We start from the raw sequence: 22,411 nt of genomic DNA on the forward strand, positions 1-22,411 counted from the left end.
CCATGTATGTTAGGAAAACGTAGGTTGGTTCTCTTTAACTTCATTAATTTGAACAGCATTGCCTGATGAGAAAGTGAAATTGTTTATTATCTTGATTTTAGCATGTATGTGTGTTTTGGTACATTAAAGATAAACATCCGATGAAGTGAGCTGTAGTTTACGAAAGTTTATGCTCAAATAAATTGGTTAGTCTCTAAGGTGCCACAAGTACTCCTTTTCTTTTTGCGAATACAGACTAACACGGCTGTTACTCTGAAACTAGACAAACTGTAAATTCTGTGCTGAGTGAGGTCCTGAATCTATGAAGTGCATGAGAGTCGAGGGTGTTCAGCACCCGTCAGGATCAAATTTTTCCCCTGTGTGAGTCTCTAACGGGGATATGGGATTGCTTTCAGTGTAAATTAACAGTAACATTAGGCCTACTGGGACAGCTTCTGATTTCACTTACACTAAGGTAAATCTAGAGCAGCAGTTCCCAAATTGTATTTGTTCATGTATTTAATGGGTGTTTGAAGTACCACATGCACACTTCTTTCTTTTGCACATTTATTTTAGGCCTCAGTAGGTTTAATTTAAGTATTTCTGGACTCTGTGGTAAAATATATCCCTAAAGGAGCCAAAAATGTTCAGTTATAATTAGGGCTGGCAGGAAAGCAAGAATTCCATTTTGTGAAAAATGTTGAGGTTTTGCCATTTGTTTACATTCCGATGTGGCACGAAATCAAGACATTTCAAAAATGTGTAGTGAAAAAAGAGACCACTCTAGAATAGCCAGTAGCCCTGTGGTTAGACCACACATCTGGGATATTGGACATCTAGGTTCAAGATCCTAGCCTAAAAGGCAGAGTGCCCTAATACTGGATTATGCTGTTCTATGGTCTCTCATATTTATCAGAAACTTCATGATGGAAAACCTTCCTGATGAAAGTTGAATTGAAACTGCTCTGTTTCCATGAAAAGTTTTGGTTTTGTCAAATCAGCATTTTCCATAAAAAGTTTAATTGAAAAGTTCCCAACCAGCTGTAATTATGACATCCTTTGTAAACATCTCAAGTTTTTAGACAGTCCATCAAAAAGAAACATAATGAGGCAGCCGTTATTTCTTTCATCTTACTCAAATTATAAGAAACAATTAAATGTCATAAATGCTTTCTTGATATGCTATGGTATGCCATTAACTACACTCAGTGGATTGTCTCTTTTTAACTTATCTAGTCTAAGTTTTAAATTCCTGCTAATTTTATCGGAATTATTACTGAACAGTAGCCAGAATTCATTTAGCTTCCTGTCTGACAAAATTTAAATCAAGAAAATTATGAAATATTTTGAGAAAGCTCTGGGAGAGAATAAGAGAAGTGCCATTACAAAGAACGGTGCACATGTGCAGCAGGGCAGGGGCTCAGAGGGCAGATATAGAGAGATGGGGGGGGGGGACGACGACGCTTGGCTGGAATTGGAGGGGCTTCAGCTCCACGAAGCATCTTGCTCTTCAGCAGAATGCTGGGCATGCTGCACGGTGGCTCCCCCTGCTGAGAAGAAGCTCAAATTATAGCCAGCTGGCTGCCGTCCTGGTGAACAGCCAGGCAGTTCTCCTTAGTCCTGTAGCCAGGCTTTTATCCACTGGTTCTGGCCAACAATCCTTCCCTCTCTACCTCTTGCAGCAGCTCCCTGTGTGGGGCCGTTTTATCTCATGCTCCCTGCAACTGTAGGTTTTGCAGTGGCTCTGAACTGGCCCTGAACTCATGTGTCTTTTCAGATGAGAGAGGCTCTGGCACTGTGATATGGAACTTTGCAAAATCGCCCCAGTAGCTGGAGCTGTGTGATTTGGTGCAAGCTGAAGGCTAGGCCCAGCAAAAAGCTAGGCAACTGTGCACAACTTGAGAGTGCAGTTCCCACAGCATTCAATACACTGCTAAATAAAGCTACTATGATGACATGGTCGTACAGAGTTACTCATCGAAATTGCTGAAAGTGTCCAGGAGGGTGTTTTGCTTCTCAAGCATTGTAAGATGTACTGAAGTGCATTGAATGACTTTTTATTTGAAACCAAAATATTTTTAAAAGAATTTTGGTGCATCATTTCCAGCAAGCTCTCATGCCACCTTGCCATACATGTACAAAAATTTGGGAACTCCTACCCTACTGGCTTTGTTGAAATCCAGAGAAGAGAATAATTTAGGTGTCTTTAAAATATTTAATTATTGCTAGGTTGCTTCTTTTTGGTTTTGCAGCTGAAGTGATGTTTTAAAGTCCATGGTATTACTTTGGATATAGATTAGTGTAACTAGGATCAGAATTTGGTTGTATAAAACTCTAATTTCCTCTTATAATTCTTGATTATTCTTGCAGATTTGTATTTATTTCAGCTCCAGTTTTGTAAAGAGGATTCTATTGCTGATATGGAATTTCTATGTCTATATCATTAGTTTTTTTTGTTCTTTTACTCACTGTCCCTTTAGCACATAGAGGAGTTGCTTAGACAGCAGCAGTTCTTAGAGATATTCCTGGAAGGGACGCGTTCTCGGAGTGGAAAAACATCCTGTGCCAGAGCAGGTCTCTTATCTGTGGTGGTAGATGCTCTCTTCACAAATGCCACCCCTGACATACTAATTATACCTGTGGGAATCTCCTATGATCGCATCATTGAAGGTCACTATAACAATGAACAGCTGGTAAGAAGCAACTGAAGACTTATTGTCTTGCCTCGGGGATTTTCTGCTTAAGTAAAAATGTATCTAATTTTTGTGCTAGCACTGGTATGCCATGAGTGCTTTAACTTTTTGTGTCAGAATTAAAAATGCAACGTAATGTGAATCATGAAAGCTTTCTAGGTCAAGTACTATCTTGATATTTGAGTCTTGTATATTACTAGATACAAATTCATCACTTAACAAATACAAATAATAATAAGGATAAAAGCCATATGATTCCCTAGGCTTTTGTCATGGCTCTACTCTTTGACTTTTAAAGCTGCATGTCAAAAGACCTGGATTTATTGTAACTGTGGTTATGCTTCCGTAAAATATCAATGAACTTTTAATTGTAAATGAACGTTGGTTTTTGCTTTTCAATGTTTGCAGGGGAAGCCTAAGAAGAACGAAAGCCTTTGGAGCATAGCCAGAGGAGTCTTCAGAATGCTGCGGAAGAATTACGGTTGTGTCAGAGTAGACTTTGCACAACCATTTTCCTTAAAAGTAAGTTTCATATTCATAGAAACACTTAAGTTCTTATGAATTCTTAGCCGCTTTAAAATGCGGGAAACCACAAGCTAAACTGTTGGTGCAGAAGTATTGTTTTCAGCCTATCAATGCAATGAAGCTGTTTTTCCAAAAATTCACCATTTGATACCCCTGAGAAGATTCATAGGGTGTTGGTCCATGGTATGAAGTCCAGTACGGGTACAAGTGTTATAACATAATGTCAGACCAGACTGAGTCATTGGACATAAAGCCAGTATTTTTCTTCCATGAGTGATCAATAATAGAGGAAAGTAAAAATTCCCCATGATGCATCTGATCAATTGTGTATTGCTGTACAAAAAAATGGGGAAATATATTTCCTGTACAGTAGTTGACTGTCAAATAGTTTATCTTTAAGTCTTACTCAGCAATATGTATTAAAATGTACAGAATTTCAGTTTGAAAAACAAAGCTAATTTTGGCAACCCAAACAAAATTAATGCCAGTCAACCTGGGTTTATAGAAAGTAGACACAGTCAAATTAATTTAATATCTTTTAGCTGAGATTGAGTTTGATAATGGAAATAATGTTGATGTGATATACATATACTGCTGTAAGGCATTTGTGAACAAGCGGTGCAAGCTGAGTAGAGAGCTGTCTTTGAAAATTTACCCCTAATTATTTAAGTGGCTTTGCTTGAAGGTAAATGTTTTCCTGACCAGCAGGCAGAGTGGGTATATGGACTGCGGAAACAGTCTTTATTATAGGAACCAGAAGAACATAATATCCTGAAGACAGAGTAATTTAAGTGGTAACCTTTAAAGACAGAAGTTTTAGTTGTTTGTTAAAAGCATAGAATTCTTGAGGTCCAGTCATGTGCTGTACCTCCTGAGAAACACAGCACAGAAGATACAGCTGAGAGGATGGGGGGCAAAGGTGGTTTTAGACACCTTCCTGCTGCCTACGTTCTGGGAAGTGTAATTTACAACAGTCTCCCCATGGTTGCCTGAAGTTTGTCACTGCCAGAATTTCTGTAGTGGTGTTCATCTGTGGAGATGCCCTGAATGCTAGAGCCGGTGAGGAGGCAGTATAAGACCATTAATGTCATCCATATGCTGCTCCTCCACTGGGGACTTGATATTGCTCCCATTCAAATCAATGGGAAACCTCCCATTCACTTGAATGGTGCAGGATCTATCCCCAAGGGAGTTTCTGCCAAAGTGGTGCAGGGGAATCTTTCCCTTGAGTTTTTTTTTAAAATTGCAGTATTTTCCCCAAACTAACAATTCTGTTCAGAGAGAAAGCTTCTCCTCTACCTGATGCTAACTCCAGACAGAACCACCAATGCACCAGTGAAGAAACTGTAGTGATCTTCACACAATCTCGCCTCTATTATTTTGTACTTACTATTTCATGGTTGCTTTTTTTTTTTGGATTTGTACAAATAAGATTGCAAAATTTGCTATTAGATGTTACAATTAATGGAAAAATGTACAAATAAGTATTATATTTACAGGAATACCTAGACAGCCAAAGTCAAAAACCTATGCCTGCCATGCTATCTTTGGAGCAAGCTCTCTTACCAGCTATACTTCCTTCACGGTAGGATGTTTTTCTGGAACCTTTTTGGTAGTATTTTTGGATTAATGTATATTTCAAGTAGTGCCTGGTAGTTATATCCTACGAATAATTAAACTGTTTCCCATGTAACCCTTATGGAAAAATCCTATAAAATAGAACACAAACATGAAAATTTTACTCTAGGATTTTTAAACTATCCTATACAATTCTAATAAATTGAAGAATATATTCCTGCTGTAGAACTCCTGTTCAAATAAACTATGGGAATGTTATCATTCTCTGTTAAATTCTGTGTAGTTTTAGAATAATTAAGTGAACTTTATTGGTTTAATAAATTTTAAATTCTATAGGAGTGTTGTACAAGGAAAGAAAATGACACATTTTGAAACATATCTTTTTTAAAATCTCCCACATAATCTAGATATTATTTCTAATTACTCTGAGATGAAAGGCATGTATTCATTCACTCACTAATGATTTCTGATTCAGCACTATACAATGATTGCTAGGGCTGTTGTCAGTGAGCTCCCGTCTGTTAATAACTTTGCTCAAAATGTAAAACTGTGTTGTGGAGATATTCCTGAATTTTAGACTATTTTATATTTAATTTTTAGTAATTTTCATGGCTTGTTTAAGCCTGTGTGGTACTACTTGGCTACTCTGATACTTGGTTCCTGTAAAGAGAAGTTGAGTAAGTCATTTGTCTTTAAAGCATTGTCATGCCATGCCATACCCTTGTTTTGATATGCAAAACAGCTGGACTGAAAACTCTCTTCTAAAAAGGTTTGCATAATATGTTTGTTGTTGCTCAAATTCATTAAAGGAAGGGATTGTGAGACATGTCTGATGTAATGGAGAAGTCTGAATAGCCAAAGAACAAAGTGAATACTCTGTTGCTTTTCTTAGAAGGTCTAGGAATATGTGTTATAACATGAAGAAAGAGTCTGGAATATGTTGAGAAAAGTAGTTAATGAGAACTTTGTGGGACTTGTAATGCTTAAAGACATTTTTGTATCCTTGTTAGAATGTCTGATTTTATTTGGGCATTATAGTTCATTTAATGTTTGTAAATGATGATGATGTAGGTTAGAATTTGACAAGACTTGGATGTTTTCACACCATAAATTGTTCGTATGCTATCTTCAGGCCTAATGATGTTGTGGATGAAGGTACAGAGGCTGCGCTGGGTGATTCCAGGGATTTATCCAGTGAGCCCTTTAGAAGACAGTTGATAGCCAACTTGGCTGAGCATATATTGTTCAGTAAGTATAGAATCAATCATATGTATTGACTGTATATCTTGGTCCTCTGACTGCATTTACTAATTTACCATTTGATAGCATTTTTACTTGGCTGAGGGTGATTTCTTTTCAGGTAAGAATTTTGTTTACTTAAACACTTAAAATCTCATCCCTTTTTAAATGAAATTGTCTCTCTACGGCATTCTTATTTTATTTGCTCTGATACATTTACGTTCTTTAGGCCTGTATCCTGGGTTGCTGCTGACTTGCTATAAGTGTTTGAGTCAACTGTTGTGCATTTACATTCCTTTTGGCAAGAAGTAGGAAATTGCCCCCAGAGGTAGAGCTGTTGAAATCACCATGTCTTTAAAGAATTACTTGAGTTTGTGTATCTGCTTATCCAACCATTGTCCGGCTTTGTAGGTTCTATAATATGCAGTTTGGACACTAGGTCAGATATGTGAACAAAGACATAGCTATAAATAATGGTACTTAGTTATATATTTTAGCAAATGTTTGAGACAGACTTCTTCACTCATGCTTATTAATTAAAACCACTTTGGTCAGTTAATGTTTTACATTTCTAAAGTACTACAAAAATGTTGAGTAATCATCTCAGCCCCTTTCCTAGCTAGGTATGTGTAATCACCCCATGTTACACATGAAGAAAATGAGGTTCTGAGAGTTGGGGTGATTTGCCAAAGGCTGCATGGCAAGTTAGTGACAGAGTAGGCTGGAACTCTAGAGTTCCTCTGGCTTGTTGCTCTTTGATTAGTCCCTTAAAGTACACTACAGCTTGTTGAAAATGTAAAGCCCTATAGAAATGTGTAAGGGCCATCTATAATTATTAGTTGATTTGTGCTATCTGTCATTTTATGCCATACTAATGACTTGTTAAGCATTTCAGATGCTTAACAGGTCAGCGTAGCTTTGTTTTGTTTGCTTCTAGCTGCTAACAAGTCATGTGCTGTGATGTCAACACACATAGTTGCCTGTTTGCTGCTCTACCGACATAGGAAGGTAAGGCTATATTGCTGCTGAAATAGCCATATGCTATCCAGTGGTGAGAAAAGTGTGCACTTCAATATTACATTAAAATAATTTGAAAGAGATTTCAGCTAGCTTATTATAATGGGTGTTCCAGTTAATGGTGGGTACTTAAAGATATTGTGCTACTTTGATTTCAGTTATCATTAGGCTTGGCAGAATTCAATTTTTATTTTTTTTTATAATTTTGACTGATAATATTGATGGTTTTTAAAAGCATTTTGTAGGTTTTTATCAAAATTTTCATAGTTGTGGAAAATTATGACATGTTAATGGTGGAGGGAGGGAAGACTAATTATTTAATGACCGTAGATGCTGAGATTAAAAGTTAAAATGGTATAACCAGTAAAACTCAAATTGTCAACATTACATGTCAAAATATACAAAGTAAATATCCTTAAATCAAACTTAAATTTTGATTATCAGTGGAAATATATTTTTGTCAGCTTGCATATGTATGATGAAATCTGTTTACTGACTTTTCCTGAGAGAAATCAAGTCTTTCCAATCCTAGTTATCATTGAAGAAAAAGGAACCTTTTCTTAAAAATTTAACAGAAAACCCTGTCATCCCATGTTAATTTTAGGATTTACCTGTGATTCTAAAAAGCAATAATTTTGTTCCTTTTTATTGTTAATGGGTGGTGGTGCTTTGTTTTGTTTTTTGTTTTGTTTTTTTTGTTTTGTTTTGTTTTTTTTGTTTAAAATCTGTTATTTCAAATCGTTGTAGCTGGACAAATTGCTGAACTATTATTATGTTTGTTTTCAATTTATATTTTATGATGGAATGATACTAATGTGTAACTGAATTTTAATGTGTGGCTCCTAAAGAAAGATACAATTATTCATTGCTACACTCTCTCTTTTCCATTTTATTTAAAATTCCTCACCACCCCACCAATCCAGAGCTCTAGGTACATGTTCAGAAACTAAAATAAAACATACAAATTAGAAGAAAAGGTCAAAATATAGACTCCCCCCAAAACTAGGGTATTATCACTTTCCAGTTCAATCCAATCGTTCCCCTTTCCTATAGAGAGAATCTGGGAAAACAGATGTGCTTTGCAACAGGATCTGAAGCTCAGCAAATATGGCTTTTGGTAAACTGAGAAAGGAAGTAAGTTCCAGAGTTGAGAAAATGTTCTTCCTCAAGCCTCCTGTCAACTAAAAAAAAAAAGGTCTGTTAGCAAAAATATCTCAGGTGATCATATGACACAATGGCAGGTGAGGGAGATGTGATCTCTAAGGAACACCGGTTCTGACCCTCCTAGGGCTTTATAGCCTGTGAGATGCACTACTAAACAAACAAAGCAGTCACATCTTGCACTAGCTGTAGTTTCTGGGTGGTTTTAAGGTGTAGCCCCATGTAAAGCATTTTGTAGCCGTCCAATTGGAGCACAGTCATGGATTACTTTGGTAAAGTCTGCTTTCGAAGAAAAGATTTGTTCATGTGATAAGTTGTGCTTTGGGTTATTACAAATTTATTATGCATTTGATTTATTTACTGTGTTTGGAGATTACAGATAAATTTAACCTGTCCTCTTAACATTTTGTCTTGGGTTAGGGTTAGAGTTTGTTATTTAATCTTGTGACTCTGGTTCTTCAGGGAATTGACCTTTCCAAGCTGGTGGAAGACTTCTTCTCTATGAAGGAGGAGGTCTTGGCCCGTGACTTTGACTTGGGATTTTCAGGAAATTCTGAAGATGTTGTCATGCATGCCATCCACCTATTGGGGAACTGTGTAAATATCACAAACACCAGCCAAAACAATGAGTTCTTCATCACTCCCAGCACAACTATTCCTGCTGTCTTTGAACTCAACTTCTACAGCAATGGTGTACTGCATGTCTTCATCAAAGAGGCCATTATTGGTATGTACTGGTTTTTAGCAGAAGATTTGTTTGTATGAAGGCTTTATTTTTCTTTTAATCCTTCCCTCGCGGCCTTCCCCCCCCCCCCCCCCCCCCCAAAAAAAAAATGAATGCATTGTGTTTTTTTCATTCTCCTTGGCAGTCTCCATGTATTGGCCACTGCCAGAAACAGGGACCTAACTTTATGGACCAGTGATCTGATCCAGCATGGTAGATGTTCCTATCTTGGGAATATTTTAATAAGATTAGTTAATGGTTGGATCTGAATCATTATTTAACTTTTACACACAGTGGTATAATCTTTTATTGTTTAGTAGCTTTGTTATCTTTTAAAATGTTTCCTTCAGTTGTGCACCATTGTAGTTCATGTATATAGGATGATTATAGTTTTCAGTTATATGTGTAATGGTTGTCAGTTTTTAAGCTTGTATAACTTTCCTGTTAATAAACCTAAGTCTCCCATATTAAAAAACTCTGTAGGAAAACTAACCACCCTTGTATTCACATTTCTACGCTAGCCTGCAGTCTTCATGCAGTGCAGAGTAAAAGGTATAGAAATGGCATCAATAGCGTTCCTCCCAACATGATTAGCCAAGAACAACTGGTCCGCAAAGCCGCCAGCTTGTGCCACCTGCTTTCCAATGAAGGCGCTATATCCTTGGTAAGCAAAGTTCATCATAGTGCTTGTCCATAACTCCAACTCCATTCTGTTAGTGTCTGTCTTCATTATTCTAAATAGAATGGATTTTTTTTTTAACTGCACTCTGTTTCTAATGTAGTTGTTTGGTCTTAATACATTTACTTTAAATAAAACGTATATGATCCATTACATGGATGTCCCATCCCCAGCAATGCTAAGAGGGAAATACCATTGTTTTAATTTGTTTCAGCAAAATGTCTCTACTTCTCAGTTGTGTAGCTGAATTAGTCTAGCTCACTTGAAACCATTTCTAGACAAATAACATGAATGATGTGAGCTTGACAAGTCAATTCATTAACTGAGATTTTCTGAGCCAGGGGAGACGACATCAATCAACATGGTGCTCATGATATGGTTTAGATGTTTGCTGTGTGTGTAGCGAATACCTGTTGGCCATGCAAGTGAGCAACTGATAGTACTGGCAATGAGCTTGGAATATTTCTGCTATTCTAGTACTAGGCCTCTCCTGCGAAGAGACTGCTTGTCAGACTATACAGTGACTTTGATCTAAACAAACTTAAACTGTGAAATCAAGACTACCAAACTCTTTGCACGTGTGACTGCAGTCAAATTGAAATCGGGTCTCCAGATTTTAAAGGCATTTTCCCAACTTATAGATTACCTCAGTAGTCATATTGCACATCATCAAATATTTATCAGTGATTTTACCCATGACTTACGGTAAACCAATAAAGGAACAGTGGCAAATACCGCAGTTTTAACTTTATAAATACTGATTATCTTTTAAAAACAATGTGTCTCCTGTTCTTTTTAATAAGTGTCCACCTAGAATCTTAGAAATACATGTTCTCCTCTTATAGATTTAGTTCTGATATTGGGAAACTTTGCTGCAGTTTCCCAGCCCCCTCTTCTTTCTTGTTGTTTGAATGGAGCATAAATTATGTTTGATTTCTTGTCTGGGTGCAATGCAATTTGAGGAAGAGAGCTGATTATTACATTTATACTCCTTATTCTACCTTTGAGGGTGATGATTGATTGTTTTTCTTAATCTGGTGGACGTTGCCCTACTTTTCAGTGGTTATAATCTGGTGGGGAATTTTGATTCTAAGATTTTTCAAGGAGTTTCTTTAAACTATAGGAGAATTTGTGGAATAGGTCTTGCAGCTTTTATATTTATGAAGATTTTGTTCCAAACTGCTCAATGATTAGCACTTATTCATTTTAACAAAATAATAGTATAAGATGTAAAAGTCCTTTTATGTCACCTGGTCCAGCTCCTTGCCAGTGAAAGAGTCTCCATATCTCAAATGCTTTGTCCAGTCTAATTTTAATCATCCCATTCGTGGATTTTTTTGAAGTATACGTGAGTGTAAGAGAAGAATAAAGCATGCACTAATGGAGTGGGAGCATTGATAAAGAATTGAGGAACTTGCTTAAAAGGGACATTGCTGTATATAAAAAAATATGCTGGTTGACTAGGGAAAAAGAATCTATAAGAGATTAATTTTAACTTTTTTTTTTATTTTTGTTAAGCCTTGTCAGATGTTATACCAAGTTTGCCACGAGGCAGTCGAAAGGTTTATACAATATGGCATTCTTTTGGTGGCAGAGGTAAGATGATTAGTTTTTTTTTTTTTTTTTTTTGTTCTCCGATTTGCCTGCAGTCTTGGAATCCTTTGCTTCTCACTAACTATATGACTTATTCCAAGTATCTAAACAGGCACTTTTTCTCTTGAAGTGCATAACAATTAAGGCAATCCTAAACTGAAATGTCTTTATTCTTTTATTTTAAAGCACAAGGTATTCTGGCAGAATCACTTTTTGATGTTACGGATGACAACGTATATGGGAGCAGGATCCTAATAAAGCTAGTGCTGCTTATGATGATGATTACACCAGCTCTTAAAGTGGGCTGTGGTGATTATCTTTTAATATTGAAGTCCTTGTAAATTTCAATCACTGTGTAATACAGCTCATCCTTAGCTCCTGTATAGTCCCTTTGCTCTGGTACAGCAGCTCAAAGGGACCAGGGGTAACTAGGGATTCCCCGATGCATGGGAATCCACAGGTGATGCAGCCCTAAGGCAGCTCTAGTTTGCACCAGGTTCTCCTAGTGGTCCTAGGGATCCAGGAATTGCAAAGTCAAGATATCTTTACTTCCCACATTCTACAGCACTGCAGCAAATGCAGCATGGCTGGACTAAGAATGGAGGCAGTAATTTCTGTCTTCCAGATTTGTGTCCTTCAGGGAATGTCATAACACAATTTTTTTTTATAAGTGAGTAAAAAGATTAATGTATCATGTTGCATTTTTTCCATGTCAGAATCATACCACAGCTCCGTGACAATTATAAATTAAAGTAGTGGAAAAAATAAGACAGTTACATATACTTGGCTGCTTCCTTCTTTCAGTTCTCCTGTTTGAAGGGAAACTACATCCTGTGCTTTGATGACCCTTGTTCAGCTCCACTCCGTTGCACCTCTTGTGGTATCCCAAGTTTCCCTTTTAATGTGTAGTTACAGAGGTAGAATTCACTTCACCTGTTCTCTGGAGACAGATTTTCCTGGCTCTAAAACTCTCTTGTTTTCTGGATGTGTTACCTACATTTATACATAAAATGTTGGCATATAATCATGTATTACAATGCAGTCTCTACATGAAGCATTTCTTATCCTCTGAATCCTATTCTTATTTACTTAATGTTCCAGGCTCCAGGAAAAAAATAGGTGTGTATAATGGCATAAATGTCTGTTATGTCTTTGCCTCTCAAAGCATGTGTCTTGTCTTAGGGGCTTTGTTATGAACCTATATTGTCTGTCTCCCATCTGTCATTACCATCAATAAGTGGGATAGAAGTGGCTTACAGGTCATATATAAAGCTTGTCTGTCTTCTCTTGACTTGATTGTCTGATATCTGATTTCTCAGCATGTTTTTATCCATATCTATTTGCTGTGTAAAACTTTCTTACAGTCACGACACTCATAAGTACCAAGACATGATCTGTCTTGGTTCTTATATTAGGCCCCTCCAGTGTGGTATCTGAATGCCAGACAAACAGAACACCATCCTGTTCTCTGATACTAAGGAATCAAATGATACTGTTGCAGTTATTTCCTATTTCTTCTGCACAGGCTTGCATGATTCTGTTACTGCCTTAGCTGAAATTCTAGATACCTTACTCATTTTCAAGTACTTTCCATGATCAGAATTATTAGGTTGGGTTGCTCTTAGTCCATGTGCCCATTCAGTTCAGACTAACAGGAGTATTTCCTAATTTCTCAGATTCTCTGTACAGTTTTCCTAATACAATCTCACCATCACTTTCTGCAAGATTTATTTCAAGTATTGTCTCCAGGCTGTACCACTGCTCTTGTCAGTTGTGTATATACTAATGTTTTCTCTTTTTTTCTTTGATGCTGTCTATCCTATCAATCCCATTTGCTTCACCTTGCATCCTTCTAACTCATTTCTCTGTGTAATCCTGAGGACTATCTATCTAGTCTGTTTTTTACCTGAGAGACACAGCAAGTCCATTATATATATCTTCTATATACTAGGCGAAAGAGAAAAATTAGGGACTTCATGTTTAATACAATTTAAAAGTATACATTATTAGTGGCAAACTGTGGGGAATAATCACCATTTCCCTGTTTAGGACAGTTGGGGTATGTTTTTTGGGTACTTTTCCAACTTAACCTCTGAGAAACATATCTGTGATCAACAGAAGCCTGTCAGTTGTCTGTGGCGTCTGCATCACCTTGTTTTTATTTTTATTTTTTTTCCAGTTTATTTCTTTACAGCTGATACCTGTACATTTAGGTCTATCTGACTGTCATATTAGTTTGAACTTTTGCCATCCGTAGCTTTTCATGGTTTCTCTTTTTCCCTTTGACTCCACTGTCCACTCTATTGAACGTTATGAGCTGAAACTCTCCTAACACATCGCACCTCTTCATTTAATTTTTCCTTTGTCATTGATTTTGTTACTTGGTTTAAAATAAAACCCTCAATTACAGTAAGATTGGACAGCTATTACTTCATTTTCTACAAAGACCCGTCTGTCTCGCTCATAGATGGCATGAAGATGAACACTCTGTACTTGGTCTCTGTTATGCTATTGTTTGAATCCTGCGAGGCAGGAACAGGATTAATCTAATTTTAATCACATCTCTCAGCATAAGAATTCTTGTAGCCTCTTAGTCCAGCTGCTTCACATTCATGAGATCTTGAAGCAGTTCTCTACTATGTTTCTTACCTATGTGTGATTGTGAGTCAATGAGACTCAAGTCCCCTTTTACTTTTGAGCATCTACTTGAAATTTCTAGGGCTTCGTGCTTCTGAGAACATGTAAGTAATTTCTAATTTACTATATTACTACTACAGTGATTTTGTTCATCGGACTAATAAAGCTGATGTCAGAGGTCCATTTGTGTCTGTCCCCCTTTTTAATACTCTTTCCTAGTTAAGGGTGGGTCGTCTGAGTCAGTCATATTTTCACTTCATCTTGTCAGCCGTGCTACCTGCCTGATTACTGAACAGGATTGCCACTTGACTTCTTTGTAAGTCCCTTCTTTGAATCTAACACAGCAATGTTCAGACTCCTAAGCAGTCACATCCTTGATTATTTTCACCAAGATCTGAGGGAGCTTTTGTAATATAAACCCTCTCTCTGACTGATTATAATCCTTCTGAAGATATATTTTTACCAACAGTTTGTCCCTTTTGGAACATTTCTCCAAAATGGCTCCTACCTCCATACATTGATCTGTTAGGTGGAGCATTTCTGACAAATCTCAGTCTCCATGTGATAATAGTAAATCACTGTCTAAGTAGGTATAGAGGCTTGTCACTTCTCTGTTGCAGGTTAGTCCCTTACGCACCTGCATAGGGAGTGTCAGCTTGGTAGAATTCCTTTCTGGTGAGATGGGTTCCTCGGCATACCAGATGAATTCCTCCTACAGATACTTCTACGCTATCTGATCCTGACCATCCCCAGTCTTGCCTTGAAACTCTTTAAGTACCCATTAACTTGGTCTGACCTTAACGCACTCTCATGCCTTTAATCCATTTCGTAAGACCATAGTTGTCTCCTTAATTATATTGATATTATAGTGATCACACACAAGCCCCTAAGAATTTTCACAGGTCTTTGTAAAGTGCCAAGCCCAGTTGCAATAATAGAGTCTTAGTGTCATGATCAGGTTTTGTTGCTTCCTTCTCTCATTCTAGTCTGAAAAGAAACAGAAGGTAGATATTTGAAGGTAGATATTTCCCTGTCTGTCACACACAAGAGTCAACCTCTAGCCACACGCTGTCTATCCCCAACTAAGTAAAATTAGTTAAGGGTACAATATGTTGAAACCTAAGCTACTGCAGTTCAGTTCCACTAAAAAAAAAACTTGAAAAAAAATAACAGGAATATAAAAATAAGCCGCCTTATTCAACCAGGATGACCTCCCCAGAGCAGATAAAATACTCATTGGAGAATGGTACAGACATTCGGAGACATTCGGAGTGATACAGGCCTGGAAACGAGAGCGTGTAGAACATGGAGTTTTCCAGATGAAACCTATGTTGTCAGAAATTAGCTACCTGTAAACTTCAGTGTCTTTCTTATGGTAGCTGATTTAGCATATATACAATTTTTGTGTGTGTTTTCTTCGTCACTTTTAGATTTCTAACCATGTCTCTCTCCTTTCCCGTGGACATATGCATATTGCAAACATTAACAGATTTTACAAGAAAATGAGCCAGAGACCAGTGAACTCTCCTGAGCCATTCGTGATGGCGTAGTAAACACCACCTCACTGACACTCTTGCTAACACATGCCCCTCTCGAAAGCCTGAGGAAGCATATATTTTGCATCATGTTCTGTTGGTCAGACTCAGAGCCTCTTACTGCAAATGGAGAAGTGAGTTTGAGTGAAGGACACTTCTCTGTAAATGCATTGCCAGCAGTCCCCTCCTAAAGTAAACTGAGTGCTGTTAACTAAGGTAGCTCAGCTGATCTGATGCAACACTAGGAGAGAAGTGGTATCTCAGGGATTCAGAACAAATCATTTAGAGCGTTTTAGATTAAAACCAACTCTTTGAATTTTCAACCAGTATAGAGAGAGTATGGAGACAAATGCAGCAAGCACATGATTACAAGAGGTAAGTAGCACTTAACAAACTTGCTGCTGAATTCTGTACTAGCTTGAAATTTTCAATTGGTCTTCAAGTATAGCAGCATGTAAAGCAAATTGAGTAATCCATCCTTGGGTTGACAAAGTTATAGATCACTGTAGTGAAATCCACATCCAGAAAATAAAGTCCTACCTTCTAGTGAAACACAGGTGAAGAAAAAGTTCTCTTGACATCTGCTGCCTACTGAAGTGCCAGTCTCGAGAGAGGATCCAGCAAGACTCCCCAACTTGAGCCCCCTCTCTTTCATGTGATGGGCAGACTTTCCCAGTCAAGGGAGAAGAAACAACCTTTACCAATTCTTCTGATTTGTTTCTATCCACTTACTTCAGTCTTGTGTGGATTGGGTCTCGGCCAGCACATCCTCATTGTGAGCCCCAGTGTGTGAAGTACTGGTAAATCACTAAGGGGTGATATCAGGTCACCTGAGATTAAAATATAGCGCTGGTTGTCACCTGGATTTGTTTTTCTGAATAGTTACCTTTTTCTCCCCTCCCCACTTCTGATTTAAGCAAGATGATCAGGAGGATATTAGCCCTAGCCTTACAGAGCAGCAATGGGGTAAAAAGCTTCCTGAACCCTTGTCTTGGAGAAGTGATGAGGAGGATGAAGACAGTGACTTTGGAGAAGAACAGAGGGATTGCTATCTGAAGGTACTGTATATAAAGCTAACAGCAATAGTCAGGCCTATTATGTTAAAGTTTAAGTAAATCTTAGTTTACAAGTTCAGTTGGGGAAAATAATAAGATTTCTTTTTCTGATCATTCCCAGCATTAAAGTCTGCAATAGTCTGCTACAATCAGTAAATCGTCCTTTCTCTCTCTTCACACCCCCCCCCCCCAAAAAAAAAAAAAAAAAAAAGACCAGCTCTGTGAGGGAACTTCAGATAGCCTGCTGGCAAAGTCTACATAACTGGGGTGGAGTGGCCATTATGGTGAAAACTACTACAGGCTTTAGTATCCTACAGGGTTCTAAAATTTGTACTATATTACTAATAACACAGTGTACCAAAGGTGGGCATATACTGCTCGTGCATATTTTTCTGACTCAAATGTGGTGTACTGTTTCTTATGTGTACAGTGTTTTATATTTGTGCATGTGTGTACGTTTTTAATTTGTGACCCAAGACATGTCAGAAGATATGATTTCTTGATTCAAAAAGCTACTACATAGTCCCCTTCTGTGGTCAGCCTATAGTTTCCTTGCTAGAAATTCAGTTATATTGTTTCTTCTTGGAAAACAAATTGTGAGTTTTGTTGCTGGTTTGTTTGGTTTCTTTGTTTTTATAGTGGTGACACTTGTTTTGGGTTTTTTTGAATATTCATTTGGAAACTGCTCATCTCTGTGAAGGAATGAACTGTGATTGTGCTATTTATTGCAAAGCAACATGACCTTTTAAAGTGGTGAAAACAGATGCTTGACTAGTTTTTCCCCAGGACATTAACAGTGTAAGTGTGATTTCTGGAGCAGTTTTTCATACATCAGACCACTTTTGGCTTTGCTATAATAATGCACTGTTGTAATTTGTGCCCCTCCTCCTGTTCTCCTGAGTGATTGTCCATATCCAGTGTTTTGGCTTTTACTGTGTAGCTGGCCATCTTTCTTCTTCAAGCTTCATTCACTTTCATTCCTGCTGCCTTAACTTAGGTAAACCAATCCCAAGAACACCAGCAGTACATCACCTTCCTGCAAAGGTTACTGGGACCTTTACTTGAAGCCTACAGCTCAGCTGCCATCTTTATGCACAACTTCAGTGGACCTGTGTCAGAAACAGAATACCTTCATAAGTTACACAAGTACCTAATAACCAGGACAGAGAAGAGTGTTGCAGTGTATGGTACGTCACGCAGCTTGGCTCTGGATAAAACAGAGCCAATATTTCAGTTATTGATGTATAACTCTCATTCTTCCTAGTACCAGTGTCTTATATTTGACCTGAAATGCGTGTGTTTTTTTCCCCCCCTCCTCGCAGCTGAGAGTGCCACCTATTGTCTTGTGAAAAATGCAGTGAAGGTCTTTAAAGATATTGGGGTAAGTGTTTTGCAATCAAAGCTTTCTCCTCTTCAGTTGAAACTGTTGGGGCCCTTTTAACGTGAGTGACTCAAAGGCAAACTTTGGGTAGTGCATGAATGCTGTGCAATATCAGCCTTTGCTAATGTTTTTCAAGCAAATGCTTCTGTATATATCTTCCTCTTGTGCTTTATAAGTGTGTACCTGTCTTTGAAGTTTACGGCTGAAGAGGAAGTGTAACGTTGCACTTCTGCTTTTGCATTTCCTACTGCTAAGAGAAATTGACCAGTATGGCAGGATGCCAGCCACTTTTTCTTTTTATAGGTTGAGTACTTCTGTATTGGACTGTGATGCTACCACTCCTCAGTGTGCTCCAGGGGAAGGAGGGAAGGCTAGCTGTCTATTTGTATGTCTATTTACTGACCTACATAGCACGATAGTAATTAAGCACTTCCCCATAGTATTAAAAACTTACAGAAATATTAGTCATCAGATTTTGGCTCATTATTTTCCATCACTCTCCAAGGCCTCCAGCAGCTTTTGCCTGCACGAACAGCCATAAAATTAACATTCCATCCAAATCCTGAACGCACAGAAAGACGCTGCCAGATGCTGACCCTCTCCAGGGCCGTCACAGTGACCGAGAGAGCTCTTCTGCCATTCCTGTATGCCAGACAGTCATAGCAGCAGTGTCCCAGTGAACCTGAAATGCAAGGAGATACCATGGAGATAGATGTGCTGCTCCCTGACGTAGCTGGATGGAGCTGGGCTTTCCATACTGTCACTAACACCTTGACTGGGTTTTTTTTTTTTATTGCACCTCTCAATTTTTCTTAAAGCTGGATGACGTTAAGATCATACTGAATATTGCCTCTTTTATGTCGAAAGGTACAAAGCAAAGACTGTTTCTGGATAGGGGTTACTGAATGCCTTTCAGTTCTTTGGCCATGACTTCCTAAGTACTAAGCTGACTATTAGAATGAAGGCAAATTTCTGCAGTTTGTTAAATGCACTTTGGGATGCTGCCTTATGAATGCATTGATCAAATACAGCATATTTATTCTAATATACCGTGCTGCTAGGGTAGTGGAACTAGCTGACATCTGTTACTTGCATCTGCTCGTAATAATTAATTCTGATGCTTGTTTTTGAAACTAAACATTGCACGGTTTGAGTTTTCTTTTCTTGAATCACATTGTTTCCTCTTACTATTTGTCTGATTATCATACACAGCATACTTTTTCATGTAGTTTTTCATACATATGATGTATGCAGATGGATACAAGTAGTCCTGTTGTGTTAACTAAAAGCTGACCATTTGTCATTTTCTGTTGAATCATCTCATCATTTTGAATGCTTTTGTTTTCATTAACAAATGTTAATGTTCCTACGCTAAAGAATAAGCTTGTAAAGAATCTCCCCCAAAAAGATTGGTCTTTTCAGACCTCTCTTCTAAATTACAGCTTGTATCTCTGGAATAATCACTCTTTCCTCCTCCATGCTACTTAAGAATCAAGGTATTGTTGGGATTTTAAGATATCTAAAAGATTCTTAAGATTTCTGTCATCCATGATGGTGCTAGAAAGAAAGAAAAAAAAAATCTTTACAATCAGTTCTAGTAAGCAGTCTTTTGTTCTTTATCACATGCATGAAATCACAGCAAACAGAATTCTCTTCAGGGTTTGTATGGAATAATATCCTTATGGTGTATGGTGTACTAGAGTGAAGAAGGGATTTTAGAGATGACTAACTCTAGCCTTTTGTCTCCCACCTGTTATAATTTTCAACGACCGCATGATTTCAATGCTTGAATGTTTATGCTAGGCCCAGGGTCTTAATTAGAATAGATCATAAACTGCTGTACATTATTCATTACAAATAAGTAACTCTGCTTGAAATTGTTAATGAAGAGGCATGTCTTCATCCTTCCCTCTAGGTTTTCAAGGAGACAAAACAAAAGAAAGAGACTTTTTTGGAACTGAGCAGTACTTTTCTACCTCACCGCAACCGGCAAAAACTACTGGAATTCATCCTGAGTTTCATTGTACTGTAGACCACGTTTAGTACCTTTTGCCAGGGAGATGAAACCAGGTTCTGAGATTTGGTTCAAAACATGAGGGCATTTGCTAGTCCTTCAGAGTATAAGGTGCCCTTGTTTGTTTGGTAAGGTCTTATCTGACTTGAACCACTGGAAGACAGTGCCTTCTTATGTATGCATTTGTGGATTTCTGATGGTCCCAATGCTGTGATAATACAGTAATACAACAGGTAACACTTTGGATGCAAGCGATCAGTCGTGTTTGCAGCAAAAAAAATATTAAAACTAGAATTAAAATGAAAACTGACATTTTATCAGAGTTACATTTTACATAATTACTTTTAAAGACTAATGACTGTGACAGGTGCACAAATGCAGATATTAGTGATTTATAGCTAGCCCTGAGATCTTGAATTTAGAGGAAAAACACTGCTTGTGACAAAAAAAGTAACGTGAAGGCTGTTACTTCAGAAAATTTGTCATCTCATTCCTATCCGGTTTATTGTTTAAAATAAATGGTTTATAAAGATATGCATGGACAGTGCATACTTTATGGAAAAAGCCATAGTTTTTCATAATTGTTAGCATCTAGAATGAATGCCAAAATCTTAATGAGAATAACAATCCATTGAGTAGCAAACTAGTGCTATCGGGACTGCATAATGCAATGGTAAATTGCACTAAACGCTGTTGTCATGGTAGTATGTGATAGCACAGTTTTACTAGGGCTTGCTATCCCTTACCCCTAATAGAAATAGAGAATTAATTTGCCTAAAACATGAATGTATTCTAACCACTTACATTTTGTATCTAATAAAAAAGAGTTGTTTAGCTAATACAGTGACAGTCTTTTGTTTTAAACATATAATTTAAGGGTAGCTGGCAAACCAGAAGGTTTTTTCCCCCAGTGCTGTTACCTGTTGGTTGGCATTTTATTTTGTAAAGTTACTTTAATTTTGTCTCTGAAATTTTCCGCAATAACACTGCAATCTTGTAGAACTGAACTCTCTAATTCCTTTTAAACTGAAGAAAAGTATGTTCCCATTCTGTTTTCTCCTGATGAGTTATAAAGTGAGCAGTTTTAAATTGCTTTGACCTCTGGAAACAGAAAAATGTCGTAATGTTTTATTTTTGGTTTTGTTCCAATTGGGAGTTTTAAATTAATATTGGGGGTTCTATCTTAGCAAAAAAAAAAATGGGGGGGCGGCCCTGATTTTGCAACCTTATCCTTAGGATTGGCCCTCTGTGTCCATGTGGGGCCCCGCGGACTTCAGTTTGATTCCCCATGGGTGCAGGTCGGACTACAAGCCCTAATCCTGTAGTGCAGTCTCACTCAGCTGATACTAGCTGAAGCAATAAATCTATGGGAGGTGGAGCTGGTTTGTTGGTGAAATGTGTGTTCTTGTTTGGATTGCTTTTTTTTCACGTGAGAAATCAAACATTTCAATCAGTGTAGTGTTTCACTTAACTCCTCCATCCTGTCCTTGCAGGTAAAACAAGCACTATGGTTACAAAATTTGTGATTTAATGTAATCGTTTGTAATAATGGGAAAAGCTCACTTGAATGACAGAGGCATTGCACAGTACTCGAGCATAGAACTGCTGCATGCAGTTTGAGTCTGCTTTAGGAGTAACTTGTTTTTACTGCACATTTGTTAATAAAAAAGTTCTATACATCTACTGATTAAATGCTATTAATAGTGAAAATTTCAGAGTATGGTTTGTTAGTATTATCGCTTCTTTTTTGTGACAGGAACTATTATGCATGTTTTCTGTCACTAAACAGTGCTTTAAAACATTTAAAAGAAGAAATTCTGAACCAGAGTTGCATTGATTTAGAGATAAAAGCTGACCATAAAATTGCTTTTGTTTTTATGTACGTCTATTTTGTTCGTCAGGATAGTGGCTGAAATATACGCCATCCTAGGAAAGTTGACCAGCTGCTTAAAGTACAGGTTCATCTCACCCTAGTTAATATGCACTATTTGTTAACTAGATATAGTTTCTGCTTAGCAATTGTTAAGATTGCTGTTGGCTTCCATTTAAGGTCAAACAGACGAGGTGCTTATAAATAAATAACTTCTCACAGTTTACTGCACTTCAGTATAGAATATACTTCAGATTTACTGAAGACTGTGTGCTAACTAAATGAAAAAAAAAAGCAATATGAAGCAGTTGAAACTTGACTAATTTTAATGAAAATGTTCTGCTTAATTTAGATAGATATGGAGTGTAGGGACCAGCATGGTCACCAGAACGTAACTGCTAAGTGTCACAATTAAAGATGATTTCTGCATTAGATTATTAAAATTCCAGTTCGTATAAAGTGCTGAGTGCGTTAGATAACATGCCTGTGAATAAACATTAATACCTACAGTAAACAGAGGGGAAAATATGCTTTTAAAACCTGTAAAAAGCTGCAATTTGAAAACCTCAGCATATGTATTTGCTGACACAGGAAGTTTTTGCTTTCTGCAGCGTACATGTATACGTATGTCTATAGGCATGTGTAGTTAGGGCATGCAGTGGTTATGCTTTTCCCTGAATATAGTGCATAGATTAAAAACTTGACTGGTCGTAACACTACAAAATTTTTAC

At 37.5% G+C, this 22,411-nt stretch overlaps 1 protein-coding gene across 3 annotated transcripts in view; it reads left to right on the forward strand.

Annotated features, from left to right (window-relative positions):
• The window catches only part of GPAM (glycerol-3-phosphate acyltransferase, mitochondrial), a 40,012-nt gene extending 19,363 nt beyond the window's left edge, over positions 1-20,649 (forward strand). For all 3 annotated transcript variants that reach the window (XM_084635051.1, XM_084635050.1, XM_084635052.1), the window contains exons 10-21: positions 2,460-2,672; positions 3,081-3,194; positions 4,697-4,782; positions 5,908-6,023; positions 6,952-7,022; positions 8,655-8,919; positions 9,438-9,580; positions 11,114-11,191; positions 16,278-16,418; positions 17,413-17,602; positions 17,738-17,796; positions 19,712-20,649. In XM_084635051.1, the coding sequence (XP_084491177.1) occupies positions 2,460-2,672; positions 3,081-3,194; positions 4,697-4,782; positions 5,908-6,023; positions 6,952-7,022; positions 8,655-8,919; positions 9,438-9,580; positions 11,114-11,191; positions 16,278-16,418; positions 17,413-17,602; positions 17,738-17,796; positions 19,712-19,828 (1,593 nt within the window). In that variant the 3' untranslated portion in view covers positions 19,829-20,649. The remainder of the gene's footprint in view (positions 1-2,459; positions 2,673-3,080; positions 3,195-4,696; positions 4,783-5,907; positions 6,024-6,951; positions 7,023-8,654; positions 8,920-9,437; positions 9,581-11,113; positions 11,192-16,277; positions 16,419-17,412; positions 17,603-17,737; positions 17,797-19,711) is intronic.
• The last annotated feature ends 1,762 nt before the right edge of the window (positions 20,650-22,411 follow it).

The sequence above is a fragment of the Lepidochelys olivacea genome (genome assembly GCF_965140295.1).
Source record: "Lepidochelys olivacea isolate rLepOli2 genome assembly, chromosome: 7".
Lineage (NCBI taxonomy): Eukaryota > Metazoa > Chordata > Testudines > Cheloniidae > Lepidochelys > Lepidochelys olivacea.